Source organism: Neovison vison, chromosome 1 (assembly GCF_020171115.1).
Source record: "Neovison vison isolate M4711 chromosome 1, ASM_NN_V1, whole genome shotgun sequence".
Lineage (NCBI taxonomy): Eukaryota > Metazoa > Chordata > Mammalia > Carnivora > Mustelidae > Neogale > Neogale vison.
The window spans coordinates 73823281-73849727 of NC_058091.1; the positions used below are offsets into that span (position 1 = coordinate 73823281).

At 41.6% G+C, this 26447-nt stretch overlaps 1 protein-coding gene and 1 long non-coding RNA gene across 5 annotated transcripts in view; one reads left to right on the plus strand and one right to left on the minus strand.

The window, feature by feature from the left end:
* RSPO3 (R-spondin 3) overlaps positions 1-12347 on the minus strand; it is an 89133-nt gene extending 76786 nt beyond the window's left edge. Inside the window, exon 1 of one of the 2 annotated variants that reach the window (XM_044249375.1) lies at positions 11917-12341. In XM_044249375.1, coding sequence (XP_044105310.1) covers positions 11917-12013 — 97 coding nt within the window. In that variant the 5' untranslated portion in view covers positions 12014-12341. Of the gene's footprint in view, positions 1-11916 lie in introns of both variants that reach the window. The other variant, XM_044249386.1, reaches the window with a different exon arrangement.
* Positions 12348-18369: 6022 nt separating this feature from the next.
* LOC122899238 lies at positions 18370-25476 on the plus strand. Of its 3 annotated transcripts, XR_006383099.1 has the most exons (5): positions 18370-18535; positions 19280-19336; positions 20211-20319; positions 21642-21789; positions 25285-25476. It is a non-coding gene; the product is annotated as an uncharacterized LOC122899238 (long non-coding RNA). The 3 variants fall into 3 exon arrangements; XR_006383100.1 differs by lacking the exon at positions 20211-20319; XR_006383101.1 differs by lacking the exons at positions 19280-19336; positions 20211-20319.
* Positions 25477-26447: the final 971 nt, after the last annotated feature.

The window sequence follows — 26447 nt, forward strand, 5'->3', positions numbered from 1 at the left end:
TCAGAGTCCTGGGATTCCAGGGATCGAGTCCCGCATCGGGCTCTCTGCTCAGCAGGGAGCCTGCTTCCCTCTCTCTCTCTCTGCCTGCCTCTCTGCCTACTTGTGATTTCTCTCTGTCAAATAAATAAATAAAATCTTTAAAAAAAAAAAAAGAGTTACCATGAGGATGACAGGAAGTGACTGGGTAAATGAAGGGCAGAGGAGCTGAAGATGCCACCTGTGGGCTTTTTCTCTTGTTACCAAACAGTAATGAAGGTCCATTTGGACTTAGATCAACAAATATGTCATAAATTGGAAAAGCACGACTGAATTCTGTAAGAAACCAATCTTCAGCAGCTCAGTATGTGCTCACATAGTTTGTGGCCAAGCAGCATTTGTCTGTATCTTTTGTACTTCCTGGCAGAAAGGATGTGCCACCAAAAAGTAGTGACACAAGTAAATATAGGTTACAGTCTTTTTTTTTTTTTTTAAGATTTTACTTATTTATTTGAGAGAGAGAGAGCGAGCATGAGCAGGGGGCAGGGGCAGAAGACGGGGGTGGGGGGCTTGATTCCAATCCTGACCTGCGCTGCAGATGCTTAATTGCTTAACTGACGGAGCTACCCAGGCACCCCTAAAGGTTACAGTCTTGCTGCTAAGTCTTTAAAAAATAGAATCTTCTTTTCTTAGTCTGTCTCATGGTCAAATTCAAGACCAAAGAAAATAAAAAATATAGTGCCACTAAACTGGTGATACCATATCAACTGCCGGTCATTGTAACTCTTCAGTGTGCACAGCGCAGGAGGTCAGGGTTTGTTAGCCAAATGTTACCTGGAGATTGCTAGTTGCCCCAGAAGGCTGGTCAGAAAAAAAAGTGACTGCCTGCCTCTCTGTGGACTTAAGATAAACAATATCACCCAGCCACATGTTTAAACAAAAAGAGCCACTGACCCAAAGTCATAGGAATATTGAAATATACTGAAATTATTCTGCATTATAAAGGAATGTTAACCTACCACATTTAAGGGCAGTGAACAGTGGGATCCATCACATGAGGTAGACAGCGTATCTTTTTTGGATGTCTGAGGCAATGCCAGTAGTTTCCAAGGCGGACTTTCACTTAGGTTATTAAGCACAGATGGCATTTGTGCTGTATGAATATATTCCTATAAAAAGGTTTAATAATCTTCTAATTTCTAACATATTCAAAGTTTAAAATTAGAGCACCACTTACTGATAACTTCTCCTTAGCTACTTAGAGCACCATGTTTCTAAATGGTATTCTTTTCAGTACAAGAAATCCTAAGTGCACTCTTGGCCCTTTCTGAGCTCTGGAGGTTTTAGAACCCCTGTCCTGGAAATGTACTACAATTTTATTTCCAAATGTTACTTCAGTAATACTATATCTGAACTGACTTTAGGATGTTTACAGGGACCTCTTCCCTTCCCATCCTAATCAGACACTTCTTTTACAAAGCCTTAGACTAAACTCCTGAGGTTCTTTTTATCTTCTGAGGGAGGGAGGAGAGAACTTGCAACTGGAGACAGCAGGAATTTTGCACGTGTGCATTTGCCACCCTGCAGGCAGACAAAGTGGTTGTTAAGATGATGGTGACATGATCTGTGCATGTATAGGGGCATATTTTGATCTCTTGCCTGCTTAAGGTGAATAATCTATTGAAGAAAAAAAATTGGTAGAAAAGCATTGTTTTCTGGTGGATTTCCTGCTCTCCATAACTCATGATTGCTCCCAATCCTTAGGGACAAGTAACTAGGTCTGACCACGGGGCAGTGGCTCAAGTGTGCTGTGATGACCCTCCTCCCCAGGAGCCTGGCTTTCCTCAGTCTAATTACTTTTGGCAATTGTGGTTATTGGGATTTGGCCTAGTGACTCACTAGAACCTGAATTCTCCCAAGGAGCCCCCTTAACAAGCAGAATTAAGTCTGACAGGAAGCCCAGACTTCCACTTTGCTTTTACATGGAGACTTCCCTGGTTTATGACAAGGTTTGGAAATCCTTCATGGACTAGGAAAGAATAATAAATGAGACGTGATGAAGATAACCACCCAAAGGAGAGCACATTAGGAGAGGAGTAAAAGCAGTTAAGTTCACAAATAAACAACCCACCACAAAACTTAACCCATTGAGATGGAGTTAAAACTACATTATTTATAGTAGTTTTACTGATCAACAGTAGTCAATCTGGAGTTAGTCAGGAATTGTAGAAACTATAAAAGAAAAGAATGTTTATTTCTTGTTAGGCTGTTTTCTAACCATGACGTATTTTCTGAAGACAAAGAGTACTCTGGGGCACATTACCAATCATCTGCTAAGACCTGAGAACAGTTGTTTATCATTAAGTAGCTTTGAAAAAAATTTTGGTATGGCTGATACCCCATCTTTTATCCATTTAGTGCCTCACTCAGCCACGGGAGGATTCAGCAGCAAGCACATCCCCCTCTGGTTGCCCCTTGCCCAGTCACAATGTTCTTGTCCTAGGAAGTCAGTGCCTGTTAAACTCAGTATCATGTCTTACTGTGTGCACTTTGTTTGCTCTCTTTTCTTAGACTCTCTGGCTGAGACAATTCCCTATCAGACAGTCTTGTCTGCACTGGTCAGTGCCACAAGCTTAACAATACTCTACTGATAAACAATACGAGGTTATCGGACTACTTTATATTTTAAACTACTATCTGCTCAAATGATGTTATATCTCATCTCTTACCACACCCCACACAAGTCCATTTTGTCTAACCCCCATGAAACTGGCATTGTTTTTAACAGTTGTCCAGCTGTAATAGTTATTCTTGAATTAAGGGTCCAATAGTAGTTCTTAGTCTTGGGTGCAAAATCATCAGGACTGCCTAGGAAAACACAAATGTCCAGGCCACATCCCCAGAGATTGTTTCATTTGGTCAAGGGTGGAGTCTGTCTTTTTGGTTGGGGTGTGTGTGTGTGTGTGTGTGTGTTTATTTTTTGTTTGTTTGTTTTAAAGATCCCCAGGTGATTCTATTTTGAAACCAGGGTTGAAAATCACTGTACCAAGGCCTATAAAGAAAGAATTTGGAGTGGAGGTTACTTTTAATACTAATGGTAAAAGTAATATAAATAGCAGATTTTATGAAGCACCATAAAGATGACTTTTCTGGAAAACAAAAAACTAGCCAGTGAAATATCTATTGTGGTTGTAAATTACATAGAAGGATTTTGATATTTAACTGTGAAATTATAGACTTTGCCACATCCTCATGCCTAAGTTAATCTTCTCTTGGATATGCACAGGGCAGATGAGAAGAATAGTCTTGCAGTATTTCATATAAAATGTGCTATTCTATTGCTTCTAAGGAAGAAAATCAGCAACTTCTTATGTTTAAAAGCCATCAATAGGGTAAGTTTAAGGAAAGAGAGCAAAGGGGTAGAAAAAAAGAGAAATGGGAGAATGTACTAGAATACCGGAAGCAACCTCTGTAGTAAATGTTTGGGAAACACTTGTGGTTTATTAAATGAGGAGGAAGAAAGAATGAGCAAAGAGAGAGTAAGGGAAAGAAAAGGTGAGGTGGGGTTTGAGAAAATGAACCTACGACTGCCCTAAGTACTAATCCCAGTAGTTGAGGAGATGTGAAGAAATCAGAGGACACAGGCTTTGGAGCCAAACCTGGGCTGAAATCCCAGGCCCACCACATCTTTGTTGAGTGACCTCAGGTGACTAACATGGGGCTACTGACACCATCCTTACAGGGTAAGTCTAAGGACTAGATGAGATAAACTTCTGCGAAAACATCAAGTACAGGATCTAGCCCTCACAGGTGATTTAAAACATGGAAGCTATTTAAATAATAACCAGTATCTCAACATTCACTTTGACAAATAAATATAAGTGAGCAGTAAAATAAGATATATATGAATATAACACTGGCTCTGAGAACCATGAAACTACAGTTTGCCCGGAGGCACTTACACACACTTTGGCATAAAAGTTTTGTCTCTTTCTTATCAGTGAAATGTGACTGCTACTGCCTTTCCTTTTATGACACCCTTTGTCATGATTACTATGTTCCTACCTGTGCGGTCCCTTTGTATAGAAAAAAGAACATAATGATGAGAAACTAGGTTCTTTCTTTTTTCTTACCAACTTATCAAGCATATGTTAAAAAAACAGTGTTCTAAAATAAGCATCTCACAAATTCTGTTATTTTATATTGTGTGGTGGTGGTTTGTATTATGTGGTTATAAAATGGGGGCTGCTTTACCACTTACTCTCAGGAATGTGCTTTGTATTGGGGTATAATTATAAATATGCTTACTAGCTAGTTTTCTGAGGCCAGATTTTAGGAATGAATATAGTGTACTGGATTATTGTGCATTCATTCTAGAAAGATGTTTTAAGGTAACTGAATCTAATCCCATGCCAATGCAAAGTGCTCAGAAGACAACTAGGAGGATAAACACACTAGAAAATATTACCAGCTTCTGATGCGGAAGGCCAAAATTGAATTGGAGGAGAAAGAGGACGTGGGGCCTCGGTGTTACTAGGGCTGGATAATTACTCAGTGGGGATGTTGCAGAGGTTATACGGATTACCTCTGTACAGTATATACACTGTACAGAATATATACACTGTACAGATGGACTGCATTCCTTCAAGTGCCATCCCATCCTCAGAACCTCTCACTGTTAAGAGAGCACACTTTGTAGAGAAATCTGCTTGAAAGGAGAATGCCACTGTTATGAGTACATGCTAGATCCAAATGGAATGATTAGGGACCAGTCTCTTAAATAATACAAAGAGTACTACAAAAATGAGAGGCTTCAGTTGAGATAGGTACATTAGACTCTTTAAAATAGACAAAGTAACTTAATTTAATTAATCTTATTTTGGTACTACCAGTAAGAGTCTCAATGTCAGCTATGCAAACACTTTTAATAATAATAAATATGGCACCACTAGATTTTATCTCATGCGTTCAACTATCCCCCTTGTATGACTCCTAAATACTTATCTTCAGCCCCGATACTATGAGATTTTGATTCTGACTTACTAGATGCTGGCCCTCAAAGTAAAGATAGCTCAAAAGAAAAATAAATTTCTACCAAGTCTGCTTCCCTTAACTTCCCATCTTTTTATTTCCATTGCTTTTGCATTCACCCAGATCTGAGTCCTTACACTACAAAGTCAGGTGCCAAATATGACTCCATCTCTTTTCCCTTCATATCCAATTAGTTGCCAAGACCTAGACACTTGATCCATATAAATACTTGAATCCATATAAATCACTTGCTCTATCTACTCCCTTGCTCAATCAGTCTCTGTTATCATCACACAGGTCCTTATTATCTTAAACCTGGGTCATCACAGTTGCTGCTTCCACCCTAGTACAGGCCACTTCTGACAGTCTGTCAGGTGTATGTGGAGGGGTTTTACAGCATCTCTCTAGCTGGATTCCAAACCAGCTTCCTGAGACTACAAGCCCAAGGACAAGATGCACCTGCTAAAGACTGAGTATGCTCACTGTGCAATGGCTATGGTTTTGGGGCACTAGATATTGTGAAAAATGAGAAATATCATAATTAATTCCATCTCTACTTTGATAAAGCTCTTATTAATCTTTATATATATTTCCTTATAATAAAGGAATATTTGTATTTGCTTGCATTCTCAATCTTCATCCACTAAACTTAGTTGATAAAGAAAACTAGATTTAGAAGAACTGTTTAACTATGACTATTTAAGTCACCGTCGTGACATATGTTCTCAGACCAAAAGACGGTAAGATGAAGAGACAGGAATCTACTTTTTCCCAACAGGCACTGGGGATTCTCCCTCAATGGCACCTTAAGTCTCAGTTTCTACCATGAACTTTTGATGCTTGCTACTCATCAAATTCTTAAAGGTCAGATGAAGCCCTAAAATAAGGTAGTGTTTTGAAGACTGGATTAGATTCTTGCATAAGGCATGACAACAGTTAAAAGCTATTAAATATATATGTAATTGGGCAATCATATTCTTTAGTACCATTGAGTTTTCTCTATAAAACTTCCAGAAGAATTTTAGTGGCAGCAGATGGTAACTAGGTCCCGTCAAGATTACAAGTAAGGCAGAAAAGCTTTTATCAGATAAGAGGCACCTGTAACCATATTTTTTAAATGAGTTTTTGAAATTATTCAAATGTGAAAAAAATGTAGGTAATTTGCTTAAAATTTCATCTTGTTGAAAACTCTCTAGAGCAGAAAATGGGATTTCATAGCATTCAATGGCATTTAGACAGTAAGCATCCTCAGCATCCCCACAATCCTTGAGAATGGAACATTCCACTCTTTTCAGTATTGCTGGATAAGTACTTTAAGCAGAATGCTAGTAATACTCCTGAATGGAAAGATCTGGTGGACAGGATTAAATAGAAAAAAAATGGTCAGCAAATTCTTGCAGATGTGTATTTTATGCTTTACATATTTTGCTAAGGTGTAACTGCAAAGCATTTCAAACTTACTAGGTTGTCCAACAGATGGTAAATTTAAGATAATCCAATCATTTTAAACCTGAAGAAAACATTCACAATTAAGAAAGTAACCCACATTTTTCCTCAAAATTAAAAGGTGAAAAAAGAAACCTATATAATTTATGATGCAACACTTCTCAAATGCTCATTCTCCAAAGCATGCCAATGTACCATGCACTGTTCAGAGAAGAAATAGTTCTAACCAAGTAAAACACGTAATTTCAACACACTGTCTTGCATGATCCTTTCCATGCTCTCAGAACTGAATGATGTTTTCCTAATGGTAACCAAAGTTGCTTCTTACATTTCATGAAATATAATACCCACTCTGATGGCATTTCAAGAATTCACTACTTGGAAAAGGATTTTTGGGGGGTGGGATGAGTGGATAGCGGGGAAGTAGGAAAAAGGGTTAGGACAACATCAAGAATGAAACAGTTAGATAAAGCGGGGAAAGATGATTTAAGAATCACTATACGTAAAACAGTCTTATTTTTTGATACTTCATTCTTAAAATTGCAGAGAGACCATTTGGTCTTAACTCTATTTAGGGTTCTGACAATCCCACATGATATACCACCAACATTACATAGACTTTAAAAGAACAACTGCATTTAAAAAAAAAAAAAAGATGAACCATGTAATTGGAAAATAGTTTTTAGATATTTAATAGTAATCTGGAGATCTCTGTCCAGATTTAATTATTTTAAAATGATCCAGCGACTAATAAATTTGTTTTGTAGTATGGTGGTATGTATGGTTTCCCCATAACTTGAAAATCAAATCTAACTACATGTAATTTCTAGTCATTGCTTTCTGGGGACCTAATTTGTGGAATATTAAATTCTGGGTAAATATTTAATGAAGAAATGATTTTATCAAAAGCTATCTACCTATAAGTTGAAATACTGTTCATTTTTCATGTTTAGAGGAACAATGAAATGATGACATTAAGTCAGTTTCACACTCATTCTTATATTCTCAGTTACTTTACGTAGAGTAATTTAGGATTAAAAAGACAATATTTAAAAATTATCATCCTTAATGTTCTAAGTAAAATCCTTCTATTGAAGTAATAAAGAATTAAAATAGTATAACAGGATATGTTAAAAAAATAACTGAGGTGTAATAGTAAATATATTAGAATTTACAATTGTTTATATTTAGATATTGCCATTACTGCCTAAGAGTGTAAATCTCATACAAACATCACATGATATGTGATTCATACAAACATCACATGATATGTTGCAGAATATTCTTTTCCAGCAAATTTTACTCCTATCTTCTATCTATCAATGTTTCTTTCAAAAACAAAATCCACTGGTAACTGAAGTAGACAGGTGAGAAAATGCACTGTAGCCAATTTCCAAACCATACTTCCATTCAAAATTAAATATTACAAAATGTGTAGGAGAATGAAAGATTTTTTTATCCTATAGTTAACTTGATATTTACCATAATTGGCAGTGCAATTACCAAGAGTGTATCAGAATCTCAAAGAATGGCTCAATGTCTGAAACACTGTCAAGCAATGACAATATATTCCAAAAGGATGGTTTTATTTTATTACCATTAAAATTATTTCCCTTATTTTCTTACTCCTTTATTTCAGTCATTTTTATGAAGGATTTTTAGAAGTTTCACAGATTGTGCAATGACAGCTTTGTAACTGCAATGCACACAATGGCTTTTTAAAACTTGCATGTATCTAGAACCCAGATAATTAAAACCCAATTAATAGATGGTATCAGATAAAAAGGATACTACAAAGACATCTGATATTTCTAACAATAATCTTCTGGAACAATATGATCCTACAATGTCTTCAGAATAACTGAATAATATCATTATATTTAGCAAGCTGCACTATTACTATTCATTATTGCTGTTATTACCAGATATTTAATTTTTTGACATTGGTCACTAATGTATAATAATATAAATATCACTTCAAAAATTTCCAGTCAATCACAACAGCTTATTCTTCAAACAAAGTGGATAAATGATGGTCTGAAGACATCAGACTTATTATTATTACTTAACATTCCCAACATCTTCTCTCTGATGGATCAGCAGGTAGTGTAAGCAGCAGGAGACAAGTTCTACCTACTAGCTGTATGGCTTTGATTAAGTTACTTAGCCTCTGTTACTCGGATTCTTCCTCTGCAAAATGGGAATATAAATACCCGCTCTTCAAGTTACTATTTAGGGGTCTGAAGGTATAACTCAAGGGAAATTCAGTGCAATGGTAAGGTACTGTGGTTATTATCATTATGGCAAGTATGACATTTACTTTTATTAGCAGATAGCCTGGAATTCAGAACCTGACTCTACTAAGTTGCAAAGACTGACCTGGAAGTGAGTTAAAAACTGGATTTGGGGGTTCTTGATTCAATGCTGTACTTAAAGCCAAACTTTGCTTCTGAAAATATTGCTGGTTGGGGAATTTTGAATAAGGGTTGCATTTCATTTTTATCTTAAATAAGTTCAAGTTAGTCATTTCTAGGAGCTATATTCGAATCCAAATAGGTAAAAAGTTATTGTGTATTTACTCACCCATAACTCCACAGATAATTTTTAAGGTGCAACATTTATGTTTAAAATGCTCTAAGATCACTAGTTTTCACAAAGTATAGACAAATGGTATAGCAGTTGTTTCAGGAAAACAGGACAATAGTAATGTGGCTTTTGCCACATCTGAGGATTAGCCATGATTCCTTAGACTTGACAATACTTAATACCACAAACAAATTACTTTTTTTTTTGCAAGAAACATTTCTACTAAAACATTCAAGAGACCACTTTAAAAAATTTTGAAAAAACAGTTCTTACACCTTAATTTTCTACCTCTTGTATTTTAGAAGTTTAGGAAAGTGAAGCTATTTAACTACAGGCCAAAGGGAGGTACTCTTAAATGTTCTTTAGTTGTCTCTTTTAGGAAAAAGTAAAGACAACTATTTTCTGAAATACCCTTGACTACTACTTTACCTTTCATTAATTTTTTTCCTATACCTCATTGGAGGACAAAGTTCTTATACGTTTCTTTCGGAAATTTCCAAAAAACAATAAGGATGTGCACATGCAATTTGGCCTTGAGCTTCTGGACATTTAACAAAGATCTCTCCTTCCCATTCTCCAAAAACCAAACTGCACCTGCCAAGAGCCTAGTCTGTCTCTTTGAAGGACGCAAGGGGTCGCCCCTCTCCCAGGATTGTACCAGCAAACCCAGCCGCAAAGGCGACTCAAGGGCGAAGCAACAAGGAGCGTCCATCCCTTGCTACGGGAGCTCTCTCCCAGCCCCACTCCCACAGAATAATTGGAATTTAAACCCAGCGCCACGCACTCCCTCCCTCACCCCCACTACACAATCAGAGGGCGCCTCTGTGTTGGCCTTGAGACAGGTGGAAAAGCAGTTCGCCTTTTGACTGCGATTTCTCTGGAGTATGAAACTAGAAGTGGGCCATCCCGCTGGTCCCCGCAGCCTTGGGGCAGCATCACCGGGCAGCTGGGGCTGGTGGGAACGAAGGGATGGCCAGGTTTCTTTCGCGTGTCTTCCTTCAAAAACAGGGGCCCCCAACTACAATCCGGGGGCACCTCTACACTGTTGCTCAGGATCCTGCCCCCCTCCCCGGAATTCTGTAGCTACTGGCCCTGGGGTCCTCAGTGGGGTGAAGAAGTAGTGTGTCAGAGCAATGCAAAGCAGGAGATTGCCCTTGGACTCGGCATCCTTCTCCCCACCGACGTGAGATGAAGTGTCCGCGGGCCCGCGAGGTGAGGAGGCAGGGACCACCAAGGCGCAAGGGCAAGGCTTAAGCCCCAGGCCGCCCCTTCGGTGAGGCGGCCTCTCGCCTTGAGTGAAAGGGTGGATGGAGGAGTTACGAAGAACACAAACCATTCAGAAGCCAAGAATAATAAATCGGATGCCCTGACATGTTTAGCCTGGGCCCTCCTGCCCCCTGCTACACGGTCCCAGGGGTGGTGAGACCCAGAAGGAGCCCCTGGCACTTCGGCCCAGCTACGTTTTTTTAAAGGCAGTTTTCAGGTGAACCAGACTTTGTCTGCCAGAGGCTAATGGCACAAAGGGAGCTTTCGGGGACCCTCACGTCCAGGGACAGGGCAGAAACAAACAGCGGCGGAGAAGCGATTACTAAATCTCCATCTCACTCAAGCCTGGGCTGTGTCCCCGCAGCTGCACCCGCGCCCGCCCGGAGGGGCTTAGCCCGCCGGCGCTCCAAGACTGGGTTCGTGCGCGGGACCCGTGGCTTCCAAGCGTCACTGGCTCCCCCGCGGCGGAGGTCTGGGGGGCTACGGGAATAGCCTCGTTCTCCGCGCCCCGCAAACTCCGGGAAGAGTTCTCCCTCCCTGACCCCACCAGCGCCCCCCGAACCGGAACCAGGGTCGCCCCCAGCCCTGCTACTGGCGAACAGACTGCCCACGCTGGCACAGACCCCAGCGCGCCAGGCACCCCGGGAGCAGGGAAAGGTGCCATTCTCGTCGCGTCTGTCTCCGAATCTCTAGAGGACGCCACCTTTCAGATAGACCAACCCGGGGTTGAGGGTGCCCTGGGGTACCCACCCATTTAATCCCAGCTAAGGCACTGTTTTCGGGGCGACTTCGCAAGCCAACCTTCCAAGTAACGGGAGATACGAAGCAGTGAGGAGGCGAGCCTGAGCGCTTACAGGGGAACCCCACCCTCACTCTGTGTCTGCCCCAGGAGACCCTTGAAAGAGCCTGAGACGGTGCAAGCGCTCACGCGTGACAAGCAAGATCGTTAACTGGAAACGGGGCATCTCCGGCTCCCAGCGGAGGGTTCGGCGGTCCTTTGACCCTCCCCGCAGTGGGATCGCGAGCGGCTCTGCAAGCGCGTAGACACGCGAACCCTGAGCGCCCCGCGTGCCCTCCTGCTCCATCCGTGCGTGGTTGCGAGTAGCCGCCGCGCAGGCGCTCGCTCGCTGGCTCCCCGGCTGGCCCGCGGGCAGTTCGCAACCCGAACGAGGTCTTCCTGAGCGAGGCAGCCACGCGAGGTGAACCGGCGCCGCGGCCGCTCCTCCCCCCGGCTCTTCCTCAGCGGTCGGGGACATCTCGCGGGCAGGGTGTCTAGGATGCCAGGGGCTCCAGCCCCCCGTCCCAGTCACGGAAGGAAAGCACAGATAGCTAGAGCTAGTCTAACGAAAATCGGAACGCTTTCTCGAACCTTAAGTAACGAGGGGGCGGGAGCCACGTTAACGCCCGGTCCGCCCGCTTTGGCACCCGCGAGGATGCGGAGGAAGAGAAGGGCGCGCAGAGGCAGGCGTGAAAGACGCGTTGGATCTCGGAGGCGTGGGGTGCAGGGAGGGAGGACCGCTGACGCCGGGAGCCGACGCTGGACAGGCAGAGAGACCCTACAGGTGAACGCGGCGGGAGGGAGCAAACGTGTAGAAAAAACCTTGCACTTACTTCTTCGCTGGCGCCTTCCCCTGGAGGCGTTTTGGCTGCCGATGTATTCCATAAAGTTCAAAATGATAAAAAACCAAGAAATCAGTCGCAAGTGCATAGTAACCCAGTAATGTTTCCTTTCCTTTCCTCCTTTTCTTTTGTTAATTATATTAAATGTTCTAGAAATATAGGTAAGTGTTAGGCGTATAGAGAGGGAGACCCCAAGCAGCGGACAACTTCTCCACTCAGATCCGATAGGCGTGCTGGGATGGCAAACGAAGAAGCGGGTCGGGTGCAGGGAAACCAACTACTGTATTTTCAAATTGTCCGAGCCCTCAACCGCGGCCGTTCCGCAGGGGTGGCTGTCAACACCGCGAGCGAAGGTTCCACGAGCAGCGAGCGGCCTCGCCGGGGCGGCCGCAGGTAGCATGGTGAGGGGCGGCGGCGGGCGGCATCCGGGCGGGCGGGTACTGGCGGCGGCGGCCCCTGGGGTTCAGAGGTTGCGGCGGCTTCGGCGACAACGGCGGGGGCCCGGGGATCGTAGGGGAGCGGGCGCCGTCGGCACCGCGGCCATGGCCAAGGGGTTGGCGGAGAGACCCCGAGCTGCTTCTGCTGTTCGCGAGTAGGAGCCGCTCCAGTGGTGGAGGGAGGGAGAGAGGGAGGGAAGGACGGGACGAGGGAGGGGGAAGGGGGGATGGCTGCGGGGGGCGGGGGGAGCTCGGGGGCGGGGAAGGAAACTGCTGGAGCAACAACCCTGAGCGACCTCAATAACTTTCAATTTCAAGAGGGAAAGAGGGAGCTGGAAAAGTACAGGCGTTGCGATTTGGCAGAGGGACGGGAAGAGGCGCCTAAGGGGTCCCGGGTCTGCGACGGAGCATCTCTGGACACTGCAAAGAAGGCGGAGAACGCGAGCGGGGGGAGCGGGGAGGCAGAGCGTGGCGAGAAGAGCCCCTCAGAAGGCAGCTTTCGCGGGGAGAGGTGGGCGCCCTAGTGCCAGGAGTGTTGAGGCCGAAGGTCCCGCGGGCGCAAGACGCCCGCCCCCCACTTCTGAGCCTGGCTGGTCCCCACCGCCTCAGGCTGGGCGCACCAGGATCTCCCCGCGGAGCGCCCCTGCTACGTCGCGCCTCCACCCCCAGCACCGGCGCGCAACGACTGGCCCCAGGGCAGCTCGCCCCTTGCCACCTAGGCAGATTGCTGGAGGGTTTCTGTGTGCGGGCTTCTTTCCGGTTTTCTTAAGCACCCACTCCTTTGCTTTCTTCTTTTCAATAAAGGTAGCTGCAGTTGGTTCCCGGGCGACTGATCCGGAGGAGCTCAGTGGGCGCTGACGGTCACTTCGCGGGCGGGTTACCTGCCCCGAGTGGGCAGGACCCCTCCGTGTGTGCGTTCAGGACCGTCCCTTTGGAAATTCGGTTGTGCTGCGGCTTTCGTCCAAACTGAGCCTTTGCTGCGTGCGGCTCTGGAAGATTCCTCCACTCCGAAGGCAATGCTCTCCCTAGTCTGACTGCCCTCGCTCGGCGCGCGTTCCCTCTCACCCGCTGTCTCCCAGTCTTGAAAAGATCTGTTGTGCAATTTCGTTTCTCGTCTAGGAAGCAGAGAACGATACTCGGGAAGATTTTTCCCAGTCTTAGGGGAGATGGGGAAGGTCCACTACTTCCTCTGTTCCCAGCGCAGGTAAGGGCCCCATGGCAGTGGGGAATAAAGGCCTCTGGTCCACCCAGGGATGGGAGAACGGAGGGCCGGCATTTCTGAGCGGTGTACACTCTGGCTGTGACTAGTCAGTGGTAGGCTTCCCACCAATTTTCTCCAGTAGCAGAAGTCGATGAGCTTCCAGACGTTACTGAAAAAGTATTATTTGAAAGTCACAAGCCCCCGAAGTGATTTTAATATGAACTAATAGGTAATGTATTTAACAATATCCGAAGGACTATACTTCATAGCATTACAGTTTTACACAGCCCCTGAGAAGTCACTTTGAAAAAGTCCCTGATTCATAAACACCTTGCTAATTCTTACGCTCAAATAATTTAGGTTTAGAAGACAGCGAAAGCCCTGCTGGAAAGCAAGTAAGATTGTATTTCTCTCTTTCTCCTCCTTTTATAATCCCTAAACTTCTATTTATTTTTATTAAAAACTGGGATAAGAAGGTCACCGCTCCTACCCATCCCATTTTGCAAACTTGCAGTGCTTCAGATTGTATTTCTCTGAAGTCTTCAGTGGTGTGGTTATACAGCCCAGAAGAGAGGACTGAGGAGATGAAATGGCCTGGAAGCAAAAGAAAAGGAACATGAATACACCTTCTTGTTAAAGTGCTAAAAATTACAATCTGAGAACCTGGCCTTTCCATGTTAATTCTTTAATTAAATATTATTAATTACTTTGCATACCTGTGTTGGAATTTTGAAGGTAGGAGTAGTTTTCCTTAGAGTTTATATTATGGGAAAGACAACAATCCCATTAAGGATATGATTTTTTGGCTTATTTTTAGTAATTTTTATTTGCAATTATTTCTCTGTGGTAGAATGGTATTTTCTGTACATTGCAGGCACAGACACGCATGCACACACGTGCACATACACACAACACACACACACATAAACACACTCCCCGTCTTTATCTGTTGCATAATGTCCAGTTGCAAATGACTGAGTTTATCACTTTGAACCAGAAAAATTTCAGATAACAGGACAATTCCAATAATGATTACCCAAAAAAGAAGCTACTCTCTTTTTCTGTGTCTGTCCCAGTCAACTTTGCTTTCCTTCTTACTTAATACCACAGATCCTGAATATCTGCACCATAAAATGTGGGGGATTTAAAGGCTGTGGGAGGCTCCCTTTGAAAAGGACTCCAGAGACTGCCTTTCTAATCCAGGATACTTGAGCCGGATGGGATGAGATTGCAAAAGGGATGTAAAAAAAAAGCAATTTAGTGAACAACTTCAGGGAAATAAACATGAAGAAAGACATTTACTTTTCACTCTGTATTGTGCAGACATACATTAGTTTGGATGAGAATAGAAATGACAGTGTAAATAAATAAACAAGCAGAGCCAGAAGCTGCAGGTCTTGATCCATCCCAGGAAAGAAGTACTAGATGCAATATGCAGGAAAAGCTTGTCAAGGAATAAGCACGGTTCTGAGGAAACATAAGGAAAACATTAAACAAATGAAGAGTGTATTCTTTCTCTCTTGACGCTATGCTTTAGAATAACTTTTTCCTGATCCATGTAACCGTACTATTAAATGTGTGTTTACTTGCTTGGCTGAATTGCCCATCCCCTCAACTGTTCTAGCAGCTTAAGAAAAGCATGCCATGGCCTACTTTTGTGCAACATAGACCTTTTAAAATTTTTAATCAATAAAACAACACTTATAGAAGCCTGTGCCTGCCAGAGGATTACGGGGCCCAAGCCTAAGCAAGTTAAAAACCATTGGCTCAGCATAGAAGTCAACATTTGCTTGTTGTTTTTCCCCAGAAAACGTGAAAATCCCAGGGAGTTTGAATAACCAGGAACTTAAAGTCAGGCCTGGAGAATAGAATACTTTTGGATAAAGATGGGGGCTTAAACACATCCAGACTAGTTACTACAACTTCTCATCTCCCCTTTACCACCTCCCCCACCAGGCAGTGACAACAAGTTATTTTTGTCCATTGCAGGAGTGGCACTTTAAGGAAAGAAAATGATTGTCATATTGTTGAATCCATACTCAAATATGTGAAAGGGGGTGTGCTCCAGAAAGAGAGAGCAAGCCCAGTCGTTTGGAATGGGATAGAACTAGCAGTGATGAGAGATCTTTGGCAAAGTTCAGGCTGACATCAGTCATTATACCACAGAGCTAACATGCAGATCCTGAAAATGCTCAACTCTCTAGTTACTCAGATGTGGAGGCATCTGAGTAAGTCAAACAGGGTATTGCTGGCTGGGTCTGTGTAACTGACGCAGCTAGAAGTCATCCTTGAAACATAGAGCAGACAGCAGTATTTAAAAGCCATTGAAATTAGCAGATGAAGGACAGCTACTATTTTTAGAGTGAGAAATATAGGAGATAGAATTATTACAGCAATTGAAAAAATGATTAAATGGTTATATAGCATTAAGAAAATGAGAAAGTCAAGACCCATGATGGATTACTTTCTGTCAACAAGAAGGAATGTTCTTCCTCCCAGATGAAGTTATGGGACACTTAGAAAATTGTGGTGAGCACTGTCTGGTGTGCCTGTTTTTAAAAACTTCTTTTTCTTCACAAATAAGCTAATTTCTGGGCTCATTTAAAACTGAGTGTCTGCTAGTATTTAATGTAAAGAATTTAATACCTCAGAAATTTTTGATTATAGAGCTTTAGTATAAAGAGGCTATGTATTGTGGTAAGAAGATTGACTGGCAATCTAGGGATCAAGGTGAAGTTCTTGTTCTGTATTTATCATTGTGTTTTAGATTCCTTCGTCTGAAAAATGAGAAAATTCAACTGAATGATCTCCAAAGTGCCTTTTAGCTCTGAAAATAATGGCAACATAGCCATGAAAGAAAGGCAGACTTGTAATTGCAAATGTCAATGCTATTTCTAGTTATGTGACAACAACAGCTTTCACTTACAGGATTGTGATTAATTGAATAGGCCCAGATTTAGAAATCTTCTCACAAACTTGTTGATTTTCTGGAAATGCCTAATCCATTAAAATCCTAGATGACTCTGGCCTAGTACAGTATGTCCAGAGCTGGTTTAATCTCTCTAGATGTCTCTAGACTTTGGGACAAGGAAGAACAGATTTTAAACCTCAGATTGCCGGCAGACGCCTGGAGTGAGTAGGGAAAAAGACTTTTGAACCTCCTGCAGATCCCACTCAGTCTCATTTCCTGTTTTCAGGAATTCTAGGTGAGGAAGGAATAGGCATTTCATTGAATAGGACTTTCCCTTTTCTTTTGTGTTATTCCATTCTTTTTTCTATCCATATCTTTGGCTGAGGGTTTATATCCAGGCCTCAGCTTTAGGTTGAGGGGTTACTATCAAAGATATAAAGTACTGGAAGATGGGGTGTGCAAGGCTAGGTGAGGGATAGTTTTAATGAGCATTTTTTATAGTAGTTTTGCCTATGTTATCTCAATAGAGCCTCAAAACACTTGTTTCATAGAGGAGAAAAGCCAGCAAGGTAAAGTCACTTAACCTAAACTTATATAGAAACTATTCTTGTTATTTTATATTATCTCAGCATCTGTTTTCTCTGTCCTCCCTGACCCTAGGATGTTGACTTCTATGGACCAGTCATCAGAGATCTTGTCCTCTGCTTTCTGGTTAGGTTCAGTCAGTGGGGACAGCAGTGGGAGTATGCAAGGAAGAGAGATTCTGCTCCCTGCTTTGGCATCATTCTAGAGACTGATGTATCACTCAGGGTGACTGTAGCTTTGACAAGCGGCCCTGTTCCCTGGCTCTAGCTCTTAACCAGTTTTCAATAACACCATCTACTCGCCCTGCCTCTTTAGGCCTAGGAGTACAAATGGTTTCCCACTATTCCTAGTCCTTGGGTTCCTCAGCATCTCCCGTTAGAGCCCTTAACTCTGCACTATCGTAAGTAGTCCTTTTATAAAAGTACCTTCCAGGACTTTTTGCTGGGTCTTTAAGTGACACATAAATATCAGAGCTGGGGCTTGAAACCCGGTTGTCTGGTTTAAAGCCAGTGATTTAGGCCATGTTTCTCTGGCCTTTCCAGAGAATGCACTGTGATTAAAACTGAGTTGGGTGAAGGGAAGGATGGAAGGTTACAAGCCAGGAATGCTTTTCAAGTAAGAAAGATGGCATACAACAGCCATCAGATTAAGGTCATGCCCTAAACCAGAATGAGTAACTAGAATCAGAATGGCAATGAGCAAAGTTCATGTTCAAAATTGTAACCAGGCATTAGAAATAAGGTGAGAAACAGGAAAAAGAAGGAGTAAGGCAGGACACAGTATCAATAAAAGATGTATGACATTAATTGTAAGGCTGTTTTGACTAAGTCACTTGTTGGAGGCTACGGCATGGTTGGAGTCACGGTTGGAGTCGTCGATCAAACCAGGCCCTGACCTGTGTAACCGTTTCAAGTCCCGACATCTTGATAAGGAGTCAAGGACAGGAAAGTTGAGTAACACTGAGAAAGGGTCTGTGCTACGTGTTGTGCGCTCGCCTACGTGACTTCCGCGCTCACCTACGTGCCTTCCCACACGCTCTCCCTACAGAAGGGAACAATGTGGTCAGGGTCAAGCATTCTTAGTTGGTCCTTGTTGTTCCTGTACTTCCCATAACCCACTCCCTGGTTGATTGTCTTGCTAATGGCATTAGCCGAGACTACCTGGCCTCAGGAGGTTTGCTTGTAGTTAATGTAAACTTGTTATAGGAACTTGCGGTCATCTGACTAGGTACTGATGTATTACTCCTATTGTGGTCTGCCTTATAAATGCTTGTAAGATGTGGAATAAAATCGGCACTGTTGGACATCATTCTCGGTGTCCCCCCTTGTCCCCATCTCTTTGTTTCTTAATTTCTTTTCACCATCCTCTTACCCTGACGTTTCCTGGTTGATGTGTCGCGCTGGCCGAGACAGTCGTTTTTATTTATTTATTTATTTTTCCCTGTTAAATCTAAAACCAGTCTTGAGCAATCCACAGGTAAGTAAGGGTACCTTATTGGAAAGGACATAGTAAAGGGTAGCGGCTAAGATAAGTCGGTTATGCATTCATCCCACAAATGTTTGTTGATGCTGCCTGCTGTGGGGGACTCCAGGCTAGACAAAGAAGCAGAGTATTATTTATGGTCCTTAAGAATATTGAAGAGATGACATGATCATTTGTGTTGGTGTTCTGGTGAAAAGCAGTGTTACAGTCTATGACAGAAATAAAATGACATGTAGAGGCATCATGGGTATGCTCAACAACAGGCTTTTTATATTTAAGAAACATCTCTTTAAAGCATCTATATTAAAAAATAAAACGCTTTTTTCCATCCACATAACTACCTATCATTTATGGTTTATATTTGTTACTACTGACATAGTAACAACTACATGAGTTGCCAGTTTTGTCAGCTGATTACTCTTCCTTCAAAATTGACTGACCATGTGGCAAGCACCATGCTGACTTCTAGAGGTACAAAGCCATGAAGACTAGGGCTTTGCCCTCAAGCAAAATACCCTCAGGGAGGGAGGCAGGCACAGAAAACACTGACACTTACATGAAATAAATGCTGCGCGATAAAGGATCTGTGGTATTTGTGGGAAGAGGAAAGAGGAACAAAGGTTGGGGGTGGGGGATGGGTGGGGTGGAGATAAACTCTGTATCTAAGATGTACAGCATTTGAAGGACTTGATAGTGAGTCTTAATGTGGATAAGGAAGGATTCCTTCCTCTGCTCTAGGGTGCTACTGATGAAGAGGTGGAGGTAGAAGCTCTTCTTCTGTCTTGTTTTCTGGAGGTCAGTGGTCACAGTTGGCTGCCTGCTTGCTAGGGAGGCAACCATGCTCCTGGAGTGGTATCAGGCCTCCTCCTCCCCCAGCAATTCAATGTGGCTCAGTATTGACCATGTGGGAGTGCTGTTAATGGCTGATACCTGTGCGGGGGTCTATGTAGGTTAATGATTTGACCAGTTTATTTGTAGATACACTGTGGGTAGATTCTTCTCATGTGAGAAAAATGGACACTTCATTTCTCCTATTTCCTATGACTGTTTGAATGTATTTAGAGTAACAAAGTAATGAGGGTCAGCCTTCTAGGTGCTTTTGTTCTCCAACCCCAGCCCCATGCGTCACCATCCTCCCCCCCCCACCCCCCCCCCGGCCGCACATTCTACAATTCCTTTGCAACTTGTTCTCCCCAGTTTTTTATGGCCCCAACCTTACCGGGAAGACTCATCCTTTTGGGTCTCTAGCCCTCTCCGTATTAGGAGATCCCAGCTCTGAAACTTAGCCTTAACTCATGTAGTACTGATAAAGGGTTGGCCTAGCTCTGCCCTCCTCTCTTTCTTCTTCTCTTCCATATAATTCTTTCTTTCTAGAAACATACTTTGATTTCACCTTGACCTGTGGATATGACACAGATGTAGGGAGGGAGTTATAACCATTCTGTGGAATAGAAAGGGTTGTCATTGGGTGGTGCTTCTGACATTTGCATGCTAACTGGCTTGCCATGCTTTCCAATTTTCTCCGTGAGAAGTAATCTGCCAGAAAATGAAGGAAAACAAAGGACTTCCCTCCCAGGCAGATTGCATTCTGTTACATACTGCTGTAACGATCCCTAAAACTTAGTGTCTGAAATTATTGACTCTTCATTGCTTCTCACAATTTTGTTAGTTGACTGGTTCTCCTGCTGGTCTGCCTACCTATGCTCAGACACTTCCATTTCTGTGCTGAATTCAACTGTTGGTCACTGACCATGGGCTCATCTGAGATGCCTGGGAAGGTAGGTAGCTCTCCTTCCGTGGTTTTTTCATCCTCTGCGCATGGAGCCCTTTGGATTCTAGATGCATAAAAAGGGGAAACTGCAAGGCCCTTTGGAAGTCCTCCACTGTCATTTCCAATACATTTTGTTGGTTAAAGCAAGTTACAGGGCTAGCCAAGATTCCACAGTTTACCCAATACACTCCCTCTTTAATATGAGAATTATTGGCTTGTTTTTAACCCATCACAGAGCTGGTGAATAGGTTACTGATCTTTGTATAAAGCCAAGCTTTCAAACCCCTTGGCAGGTCAGAAAACTGACACTGAATTGTAATAAGAAAGCAAAATGAAGTTTACTATATATTCTATCTGTAAAGATTGTTCTGGTTCTAGATTAGTTCTTTCTCTGGATTAAGTTTAAATTCTAGCCTGGAGACCTCAGACTATCAAGTTAGTACAAAGTTTGAGACTACTTTCATGATAAAATTTTGGCCTTGAGTCCATTAATAGAAAGCTGTTATGATTTGGAACTCAGAGGAAAAAAAAAATACTGGGGCATTCTGATAGTAGGGGAAGTCTAAGGGCTTCCTTCATGTAGTGGTAACTTCATCCTTTTATTTTCCTTCCTTCCTTTCTTGTCTCAAGAGCTAAGATAGCATCACTTAAGATTTGTGAATACAACATAGAAGTCTCCTCATTAAAAAGAGCCACTGTGTAAATGTTTTCTTACTAGGAGGCCTTTCTTTTGTCTACTAAAATTGACTGAAAGACTTACCATTTTCGTGCATATGAACATGAAGTCACTATCATTACATTCCATAACTCTTAGATATAATGAAATAGGTGCACTCATTTTGCTCTACAAAATAGATAAACCTTCAGAGTTTTGGAAAAGAGGCAAGTAAGTTAATGGATTTACTCCTCCACTGCTATTTAATTCTCTAACTTTCTTAGGAATGATACATTGATTTTGCTTGACTCTAAGGTGAATTTTCCTATTTGTAATCATAAGAATCATTGCTTTTTTGAGTAACATTATAAATTACATGAAATATGGTCTTTCACATTTTTGTTAAGAATGCATAGCCTAACTTCTAATAGGTAAGTAAGAGCTTGAGATAGTTCCCCCAAATAATGATACTTACACATACTGCTTGCTTTCCTCTGTGTATATGAGTGTGTATATCTTTTTTTCATCTATTGGTTCTCATTGATGAAATAATGCACATCCTTATGTATACTACTTGCAGTTACCACAATTAGAAATTTATTTTAAGTGCAAATATTTTCAAGGAAGTTCAGAACTAGTGAATTATTTTAATTAGATTGTTTTCTTTGTAACAGATCTCTAACATTTGGTAAGCGGAGAAGGTTCAACCTGTGCAGGGCATTATGAAATGTATTTGGGAGATTTGTATCTAATAAGGATGCTTAATGATTATGGGAGGTGAAAAGTGAGTGCAGAAACTGCAAGAAAAAGCTACAGTAGAAGGTAGGTGGAGTTCAAGTATGAACTTGTTTTTTCTATGAATGGCCCAGTAAAGCATTAATAAAAATTTGGATTAGACACTTCACTGCAGTCTCCTTAATGTAGGAGGAGATTCTGTTAGTATATAAAATGTACTTCTATAAAAAAAAATTAAATTCCCTGATGCAGATTCACCTGCGTAGGGATATCCTAGGACACAGGAAGGTTTTCCAGAATGTATACTAAAGTAGTGTAGATCTAGAAGTAGGTGAGTACGGATGCACATCAGAACCATAATGAATTATCACCTTGCAACAGTCAGAATGACTAGTATCAGTAACAAGAGTTTGCAAGGATATGGCGAAGAGGGAACCCTTGTGTACTTTGGTGGGAATGTAAATTAGTGTACTATGAAAAATAGGAGGTTCCTCAAAAAGTTAAAAATGGAAATACCCTATGATCCAATAGTTCTCCTTCTGGGTATTTAACCAAAGGAAATGAAAATACTAATTTAAAAATCTATATGTACCCTTATGTTTACTGCAGTATTATTTACAATAACCAAGATATAGGAGCAACACAAATATGTCCATTGATAGTTGAATGGATAAAGAAGATTATGAGATATTTATATACATTACATATATATAAAATAGATACACAACCATAAGAAAAAAAAATGAAATCTTAATGTTTGTGAAAACATGGGTGGACCTAGAGGGTATTATGTTAATTGAAATAAATTATACAAAGAAAGATAAATACTGGACGATTTCATTTATATGTGAAATCTAAAAAACAAAACAAATGAACAGACAAAAAACCATACTCTTAAATACAGAGAACAAACTGGTGGTCACCAAAGGGGAGGTGGGGGAGGGATGGTTGAGAGAGGCCAAGGGGATGAAGAGGTACAAACTTTCAGTTATAAAATAAGTAAGTTATGGAAATGAAAAGTATAGCATAGGGAATATAGCCAATAATATTGTAATAACTTTGTATGGAGGTCTAAATATGGAGTTTCACTGAAATTCATAGTTAGTAAGAAATCAGTACTTTAAAGTTTTCCTTATCAGAAGGAAGTGGACGTGTAGAACCTTTCTGGAACTGAAAGAGAGAAGAAGGGAGAGTAGGACAAAGAGATCACAGTCCAGTCTCTAACTGACACAATCATTCATGTTCCTTTTCATACAGTAGGGGCAGAACTATTGTGGATACCTAGGACCTTGTGCAAAATATCCATAAGGCACTTAAAATCAAAGGTCAGAGGAGGAACAAAATTCCTCTCCGTGCTGGTGGGACCTAGTATAATAGTTCAAGAGCAGCTTTACATGGGAGCCAAAGACATCTCATACAGCATTCAAGTATTGGTGAAAAGTGACCAAAAGAGCTTTTTCTATAATGCTGGTCCTGACATAGTCTTGTGTGTAGCCATGGGGGCCATTCAGCAAATTTAGGTTTAGAATGTATGCATGGAAGGAATGAGAGTAGAAGTGATCCTAAGTCACTTGAAGAGAAAAGTTATTAAGAGTCAGGGATGCCTGAGTGGCTTAGGGGGTTAAGCATCTGTTTTCAGCTCAGTTCATGATCCCAGGCTTCCTATAAATAAATAAATAAATAAATGTTTACTTTTTAATGCTGTGACAATCCTGGAAGCGCTGACAAAATTAAGTTTTCATCAGATTGGGTCACTGTGGAACTATGGTGTACAGCCCTTTCACTCACTAGCCCCTCCTGACTATGCTGGATGTATTTCATGAGTGAGAAACACACTTTGTAGTTATTGGGCTTCTGAGGTTACCCTTAAGTTAGATTCTTTCCATCAGCATGTGACTAGAGTAAGTAAACCAAATGAGTAGGCAGAAGGTGAGTAAATAAGGGAATTAAAGTAGACAATTTGCATTAAGGTAACAAAGAGGGAAGTAATGGATAATTTACAGGGTAAGAGTCAGTAAGTCTGTACTGATAATGGACAAGATTGACTGAAAGATGGAACATCCGAATCCCCTGGAATAAAATATATTTTCTGTTGTTGAATTAATTGGTATTTAAAAGTTAAATACAAGAATGGCTTCTTTTGTTTTATGTACATTGTTAAAGAATGATTACCTTTAATACCAAGTTGAAATACATGTATTTTAGAGAATTCGAAGGATTTGGGAGTTAATTTAATCATTCCTGCTTGACAAATGTTTTATTCTGGTACCACAACTCCTTCCCTGTGAGGTGTACAGCATTGATGTGATCATGGTACTCTGAATCACAAAGGACTAAGGGGCTTTAGGATCCTTTAAAAACCTGTTTGCTACTTAAACTTGAGGTAGCAGAAGTTTAAACATCTTTGAGAGAGGAAATCGTCTACTGTTTTTAAAGACCTCGGGGGAGGGAATTTTCAATGTTCTTTTCAGGTTTTTAAAGTTCCAGAACAAATTCTATTTCCCACTAATACAAACTATGCCAGCATAAAGTTTCTGTACTAAATTGAAATTTCTCTTTTTAAAAAGATTTATATGAGAGAGAGAGAGAGTGAGTATGCGCCAGAGTCGGGGGTAGGGTCAGAGGGAAAGAGACAGAATCTCAAATCCACCGCTGAGCCTGGAGGCTGAGGAGGGGCTCATCTCATGACCCTGAGAGGGGCTGAAGTCTCAGTTGACACTCAGCTAAGCCAACCAGGCACCCCCTGAATTGAAATTTCAAAATCAAACTAGAATCTTTGCCTGGAAGCTGGTAAAACTTCGATTGTTAATGGAAGTTTCAGTTTAATTTGGCTTGTGAACTTCATCGAATTACAGAACTGTAAGGACTCTTCGAGATCATCTAGTATATATTATTTTATTTTGTATATGAGGAAACTGAGGCCTGAAAACTTAAGTGGCTTGCCCAAGGCCATCCTGGCTGAGCTGAGACCAAAACCCTCTCCTTTTCATTAGGAGGATACTTTTGCCCACACCAGGATTCTGAATGCCATTTCATCACTCATGCTATGCTATTTTAAAATTTCATATCCTTTTGTTTCATATCAATGGAGTTTCAGAACAGCTCATTCATTCACTAGTTCATTCATTTACTCCCTCACATTTACTCAGTATTCCTTTAGTACTGTCTCTGGGCATTGACCTGGATCATCACTACCATTTTCAAATGAAGAATTCTTCACAGAGTTTAAAATAATTATGAATTTATTCATATCCTTGGGTTAAACTCTTTAGTTTTTGTTCTTTTAATAATTCTTCATTGATATCGATATACTTGTATTTGTAAGGCCTAGGGTCAGGTGAATTCTGAATATAATACAAGGAAGTTCTAATATATCTGCATTTACTTTTGGAACTGAAACCCATATTTGTTTTTACAATAGAGCACTCCAACATGAATTTGCTGTACAAGTGTTCCTGTTTTTATTTTTTCAGTCATATTTAAGGAAGAAAAAGTTATAACCTGCTCAAATAAATAAGGCACTGTGTTTATTCCATGTATTAAACTAATATACAGTGTTGACATTTATTCATTTATTTTCAGGTTACTGCAATGTGCAAAATCACCTGGACTCCCACTTCCACACTGCTATTTAGTGAAAGGGTGGAGTGTCTACTGTGTGGGCAATAAGTGCAAATTTATTAAATGTTGTGAGAGTAACAACATGAAGAAATGAAGGGCATAGGTCTCCAGGAGCTCATAATTTAGTCAAGAGAAGATACAGAGAAATAAATTTAAAATGAAGATTTTATGTTGTGTATCTTTATTATCCCCAGAAAAAGATTACTCTTGAGCCTACAGATAAATGAGCAGTTCGGTCAGGATACCAGACTTTGAAGACTTGAGTGAAAGCCATATTTTGAAGCAAATCTGGGGGGGTTCTAGGGAAAGGGCAGTTTAGATGTTAAAGTTATTACTGTTCAAAGGAAAGATTAAGGCTCAAAATTTCTCCCTCTTTCTTGAGACCAGTTGAATGACCCACTCTGTGCATATGCCCCCTCACAATATTCAGATTCCTATTCAGAGGCCATTTCTGAGAGCTCCCATTCCAGGCCCTACGTCAGGTTCTAGGGCATGTTGTCACATTCATTCACCTAATTCTCCCCGAGAGGCAGGGTGGTGGGTTACTCTCAATCTTTTCTTCCATGACATTCACTTCACTCACTACTGGAAAGAGACTCAATCTCAGGAAACAAACTGAGGGCTCCTGGGAGTTGAGGGGAGGGTTAGGGTGGCTGGGTTATGGGCACTGGGCAGAGTATGTGCTGTAGTGAGTGCTGTGAATTTTTTTAAGACTGATGATTCAGAGACCTGTACCCCTGAAGCAAATAATACATAATATGTTAATATAAATAAGTAAGTAAGTAAGTAGGAATAATGTGTGTGGGAGAGGGAGAGGGAAAGGGATGGTGAGTGAGCAAGCACTAGCTCTAGCTCTGGCTCCACTCCCAAAGATCGCCATGAATAGTCCTGGCTACTCACATGTGGTCCACAGACCAGTGACACAGACATCACCTTGTTAGAAACGCAGACTCTTAGGGCCCATCCTAGACGTGTTGAGTAACAATCTACTGAATCATTTTAACCATTTCCCAGGTGATTTGTATGCACATTGAAGCTTGAGAAGTGCTTCATGAGATAATCATTTGGGATTTTTAGAAATACTGTAGTATTTTTAGAAATACCGACGAATGGGCTCTGTTTCA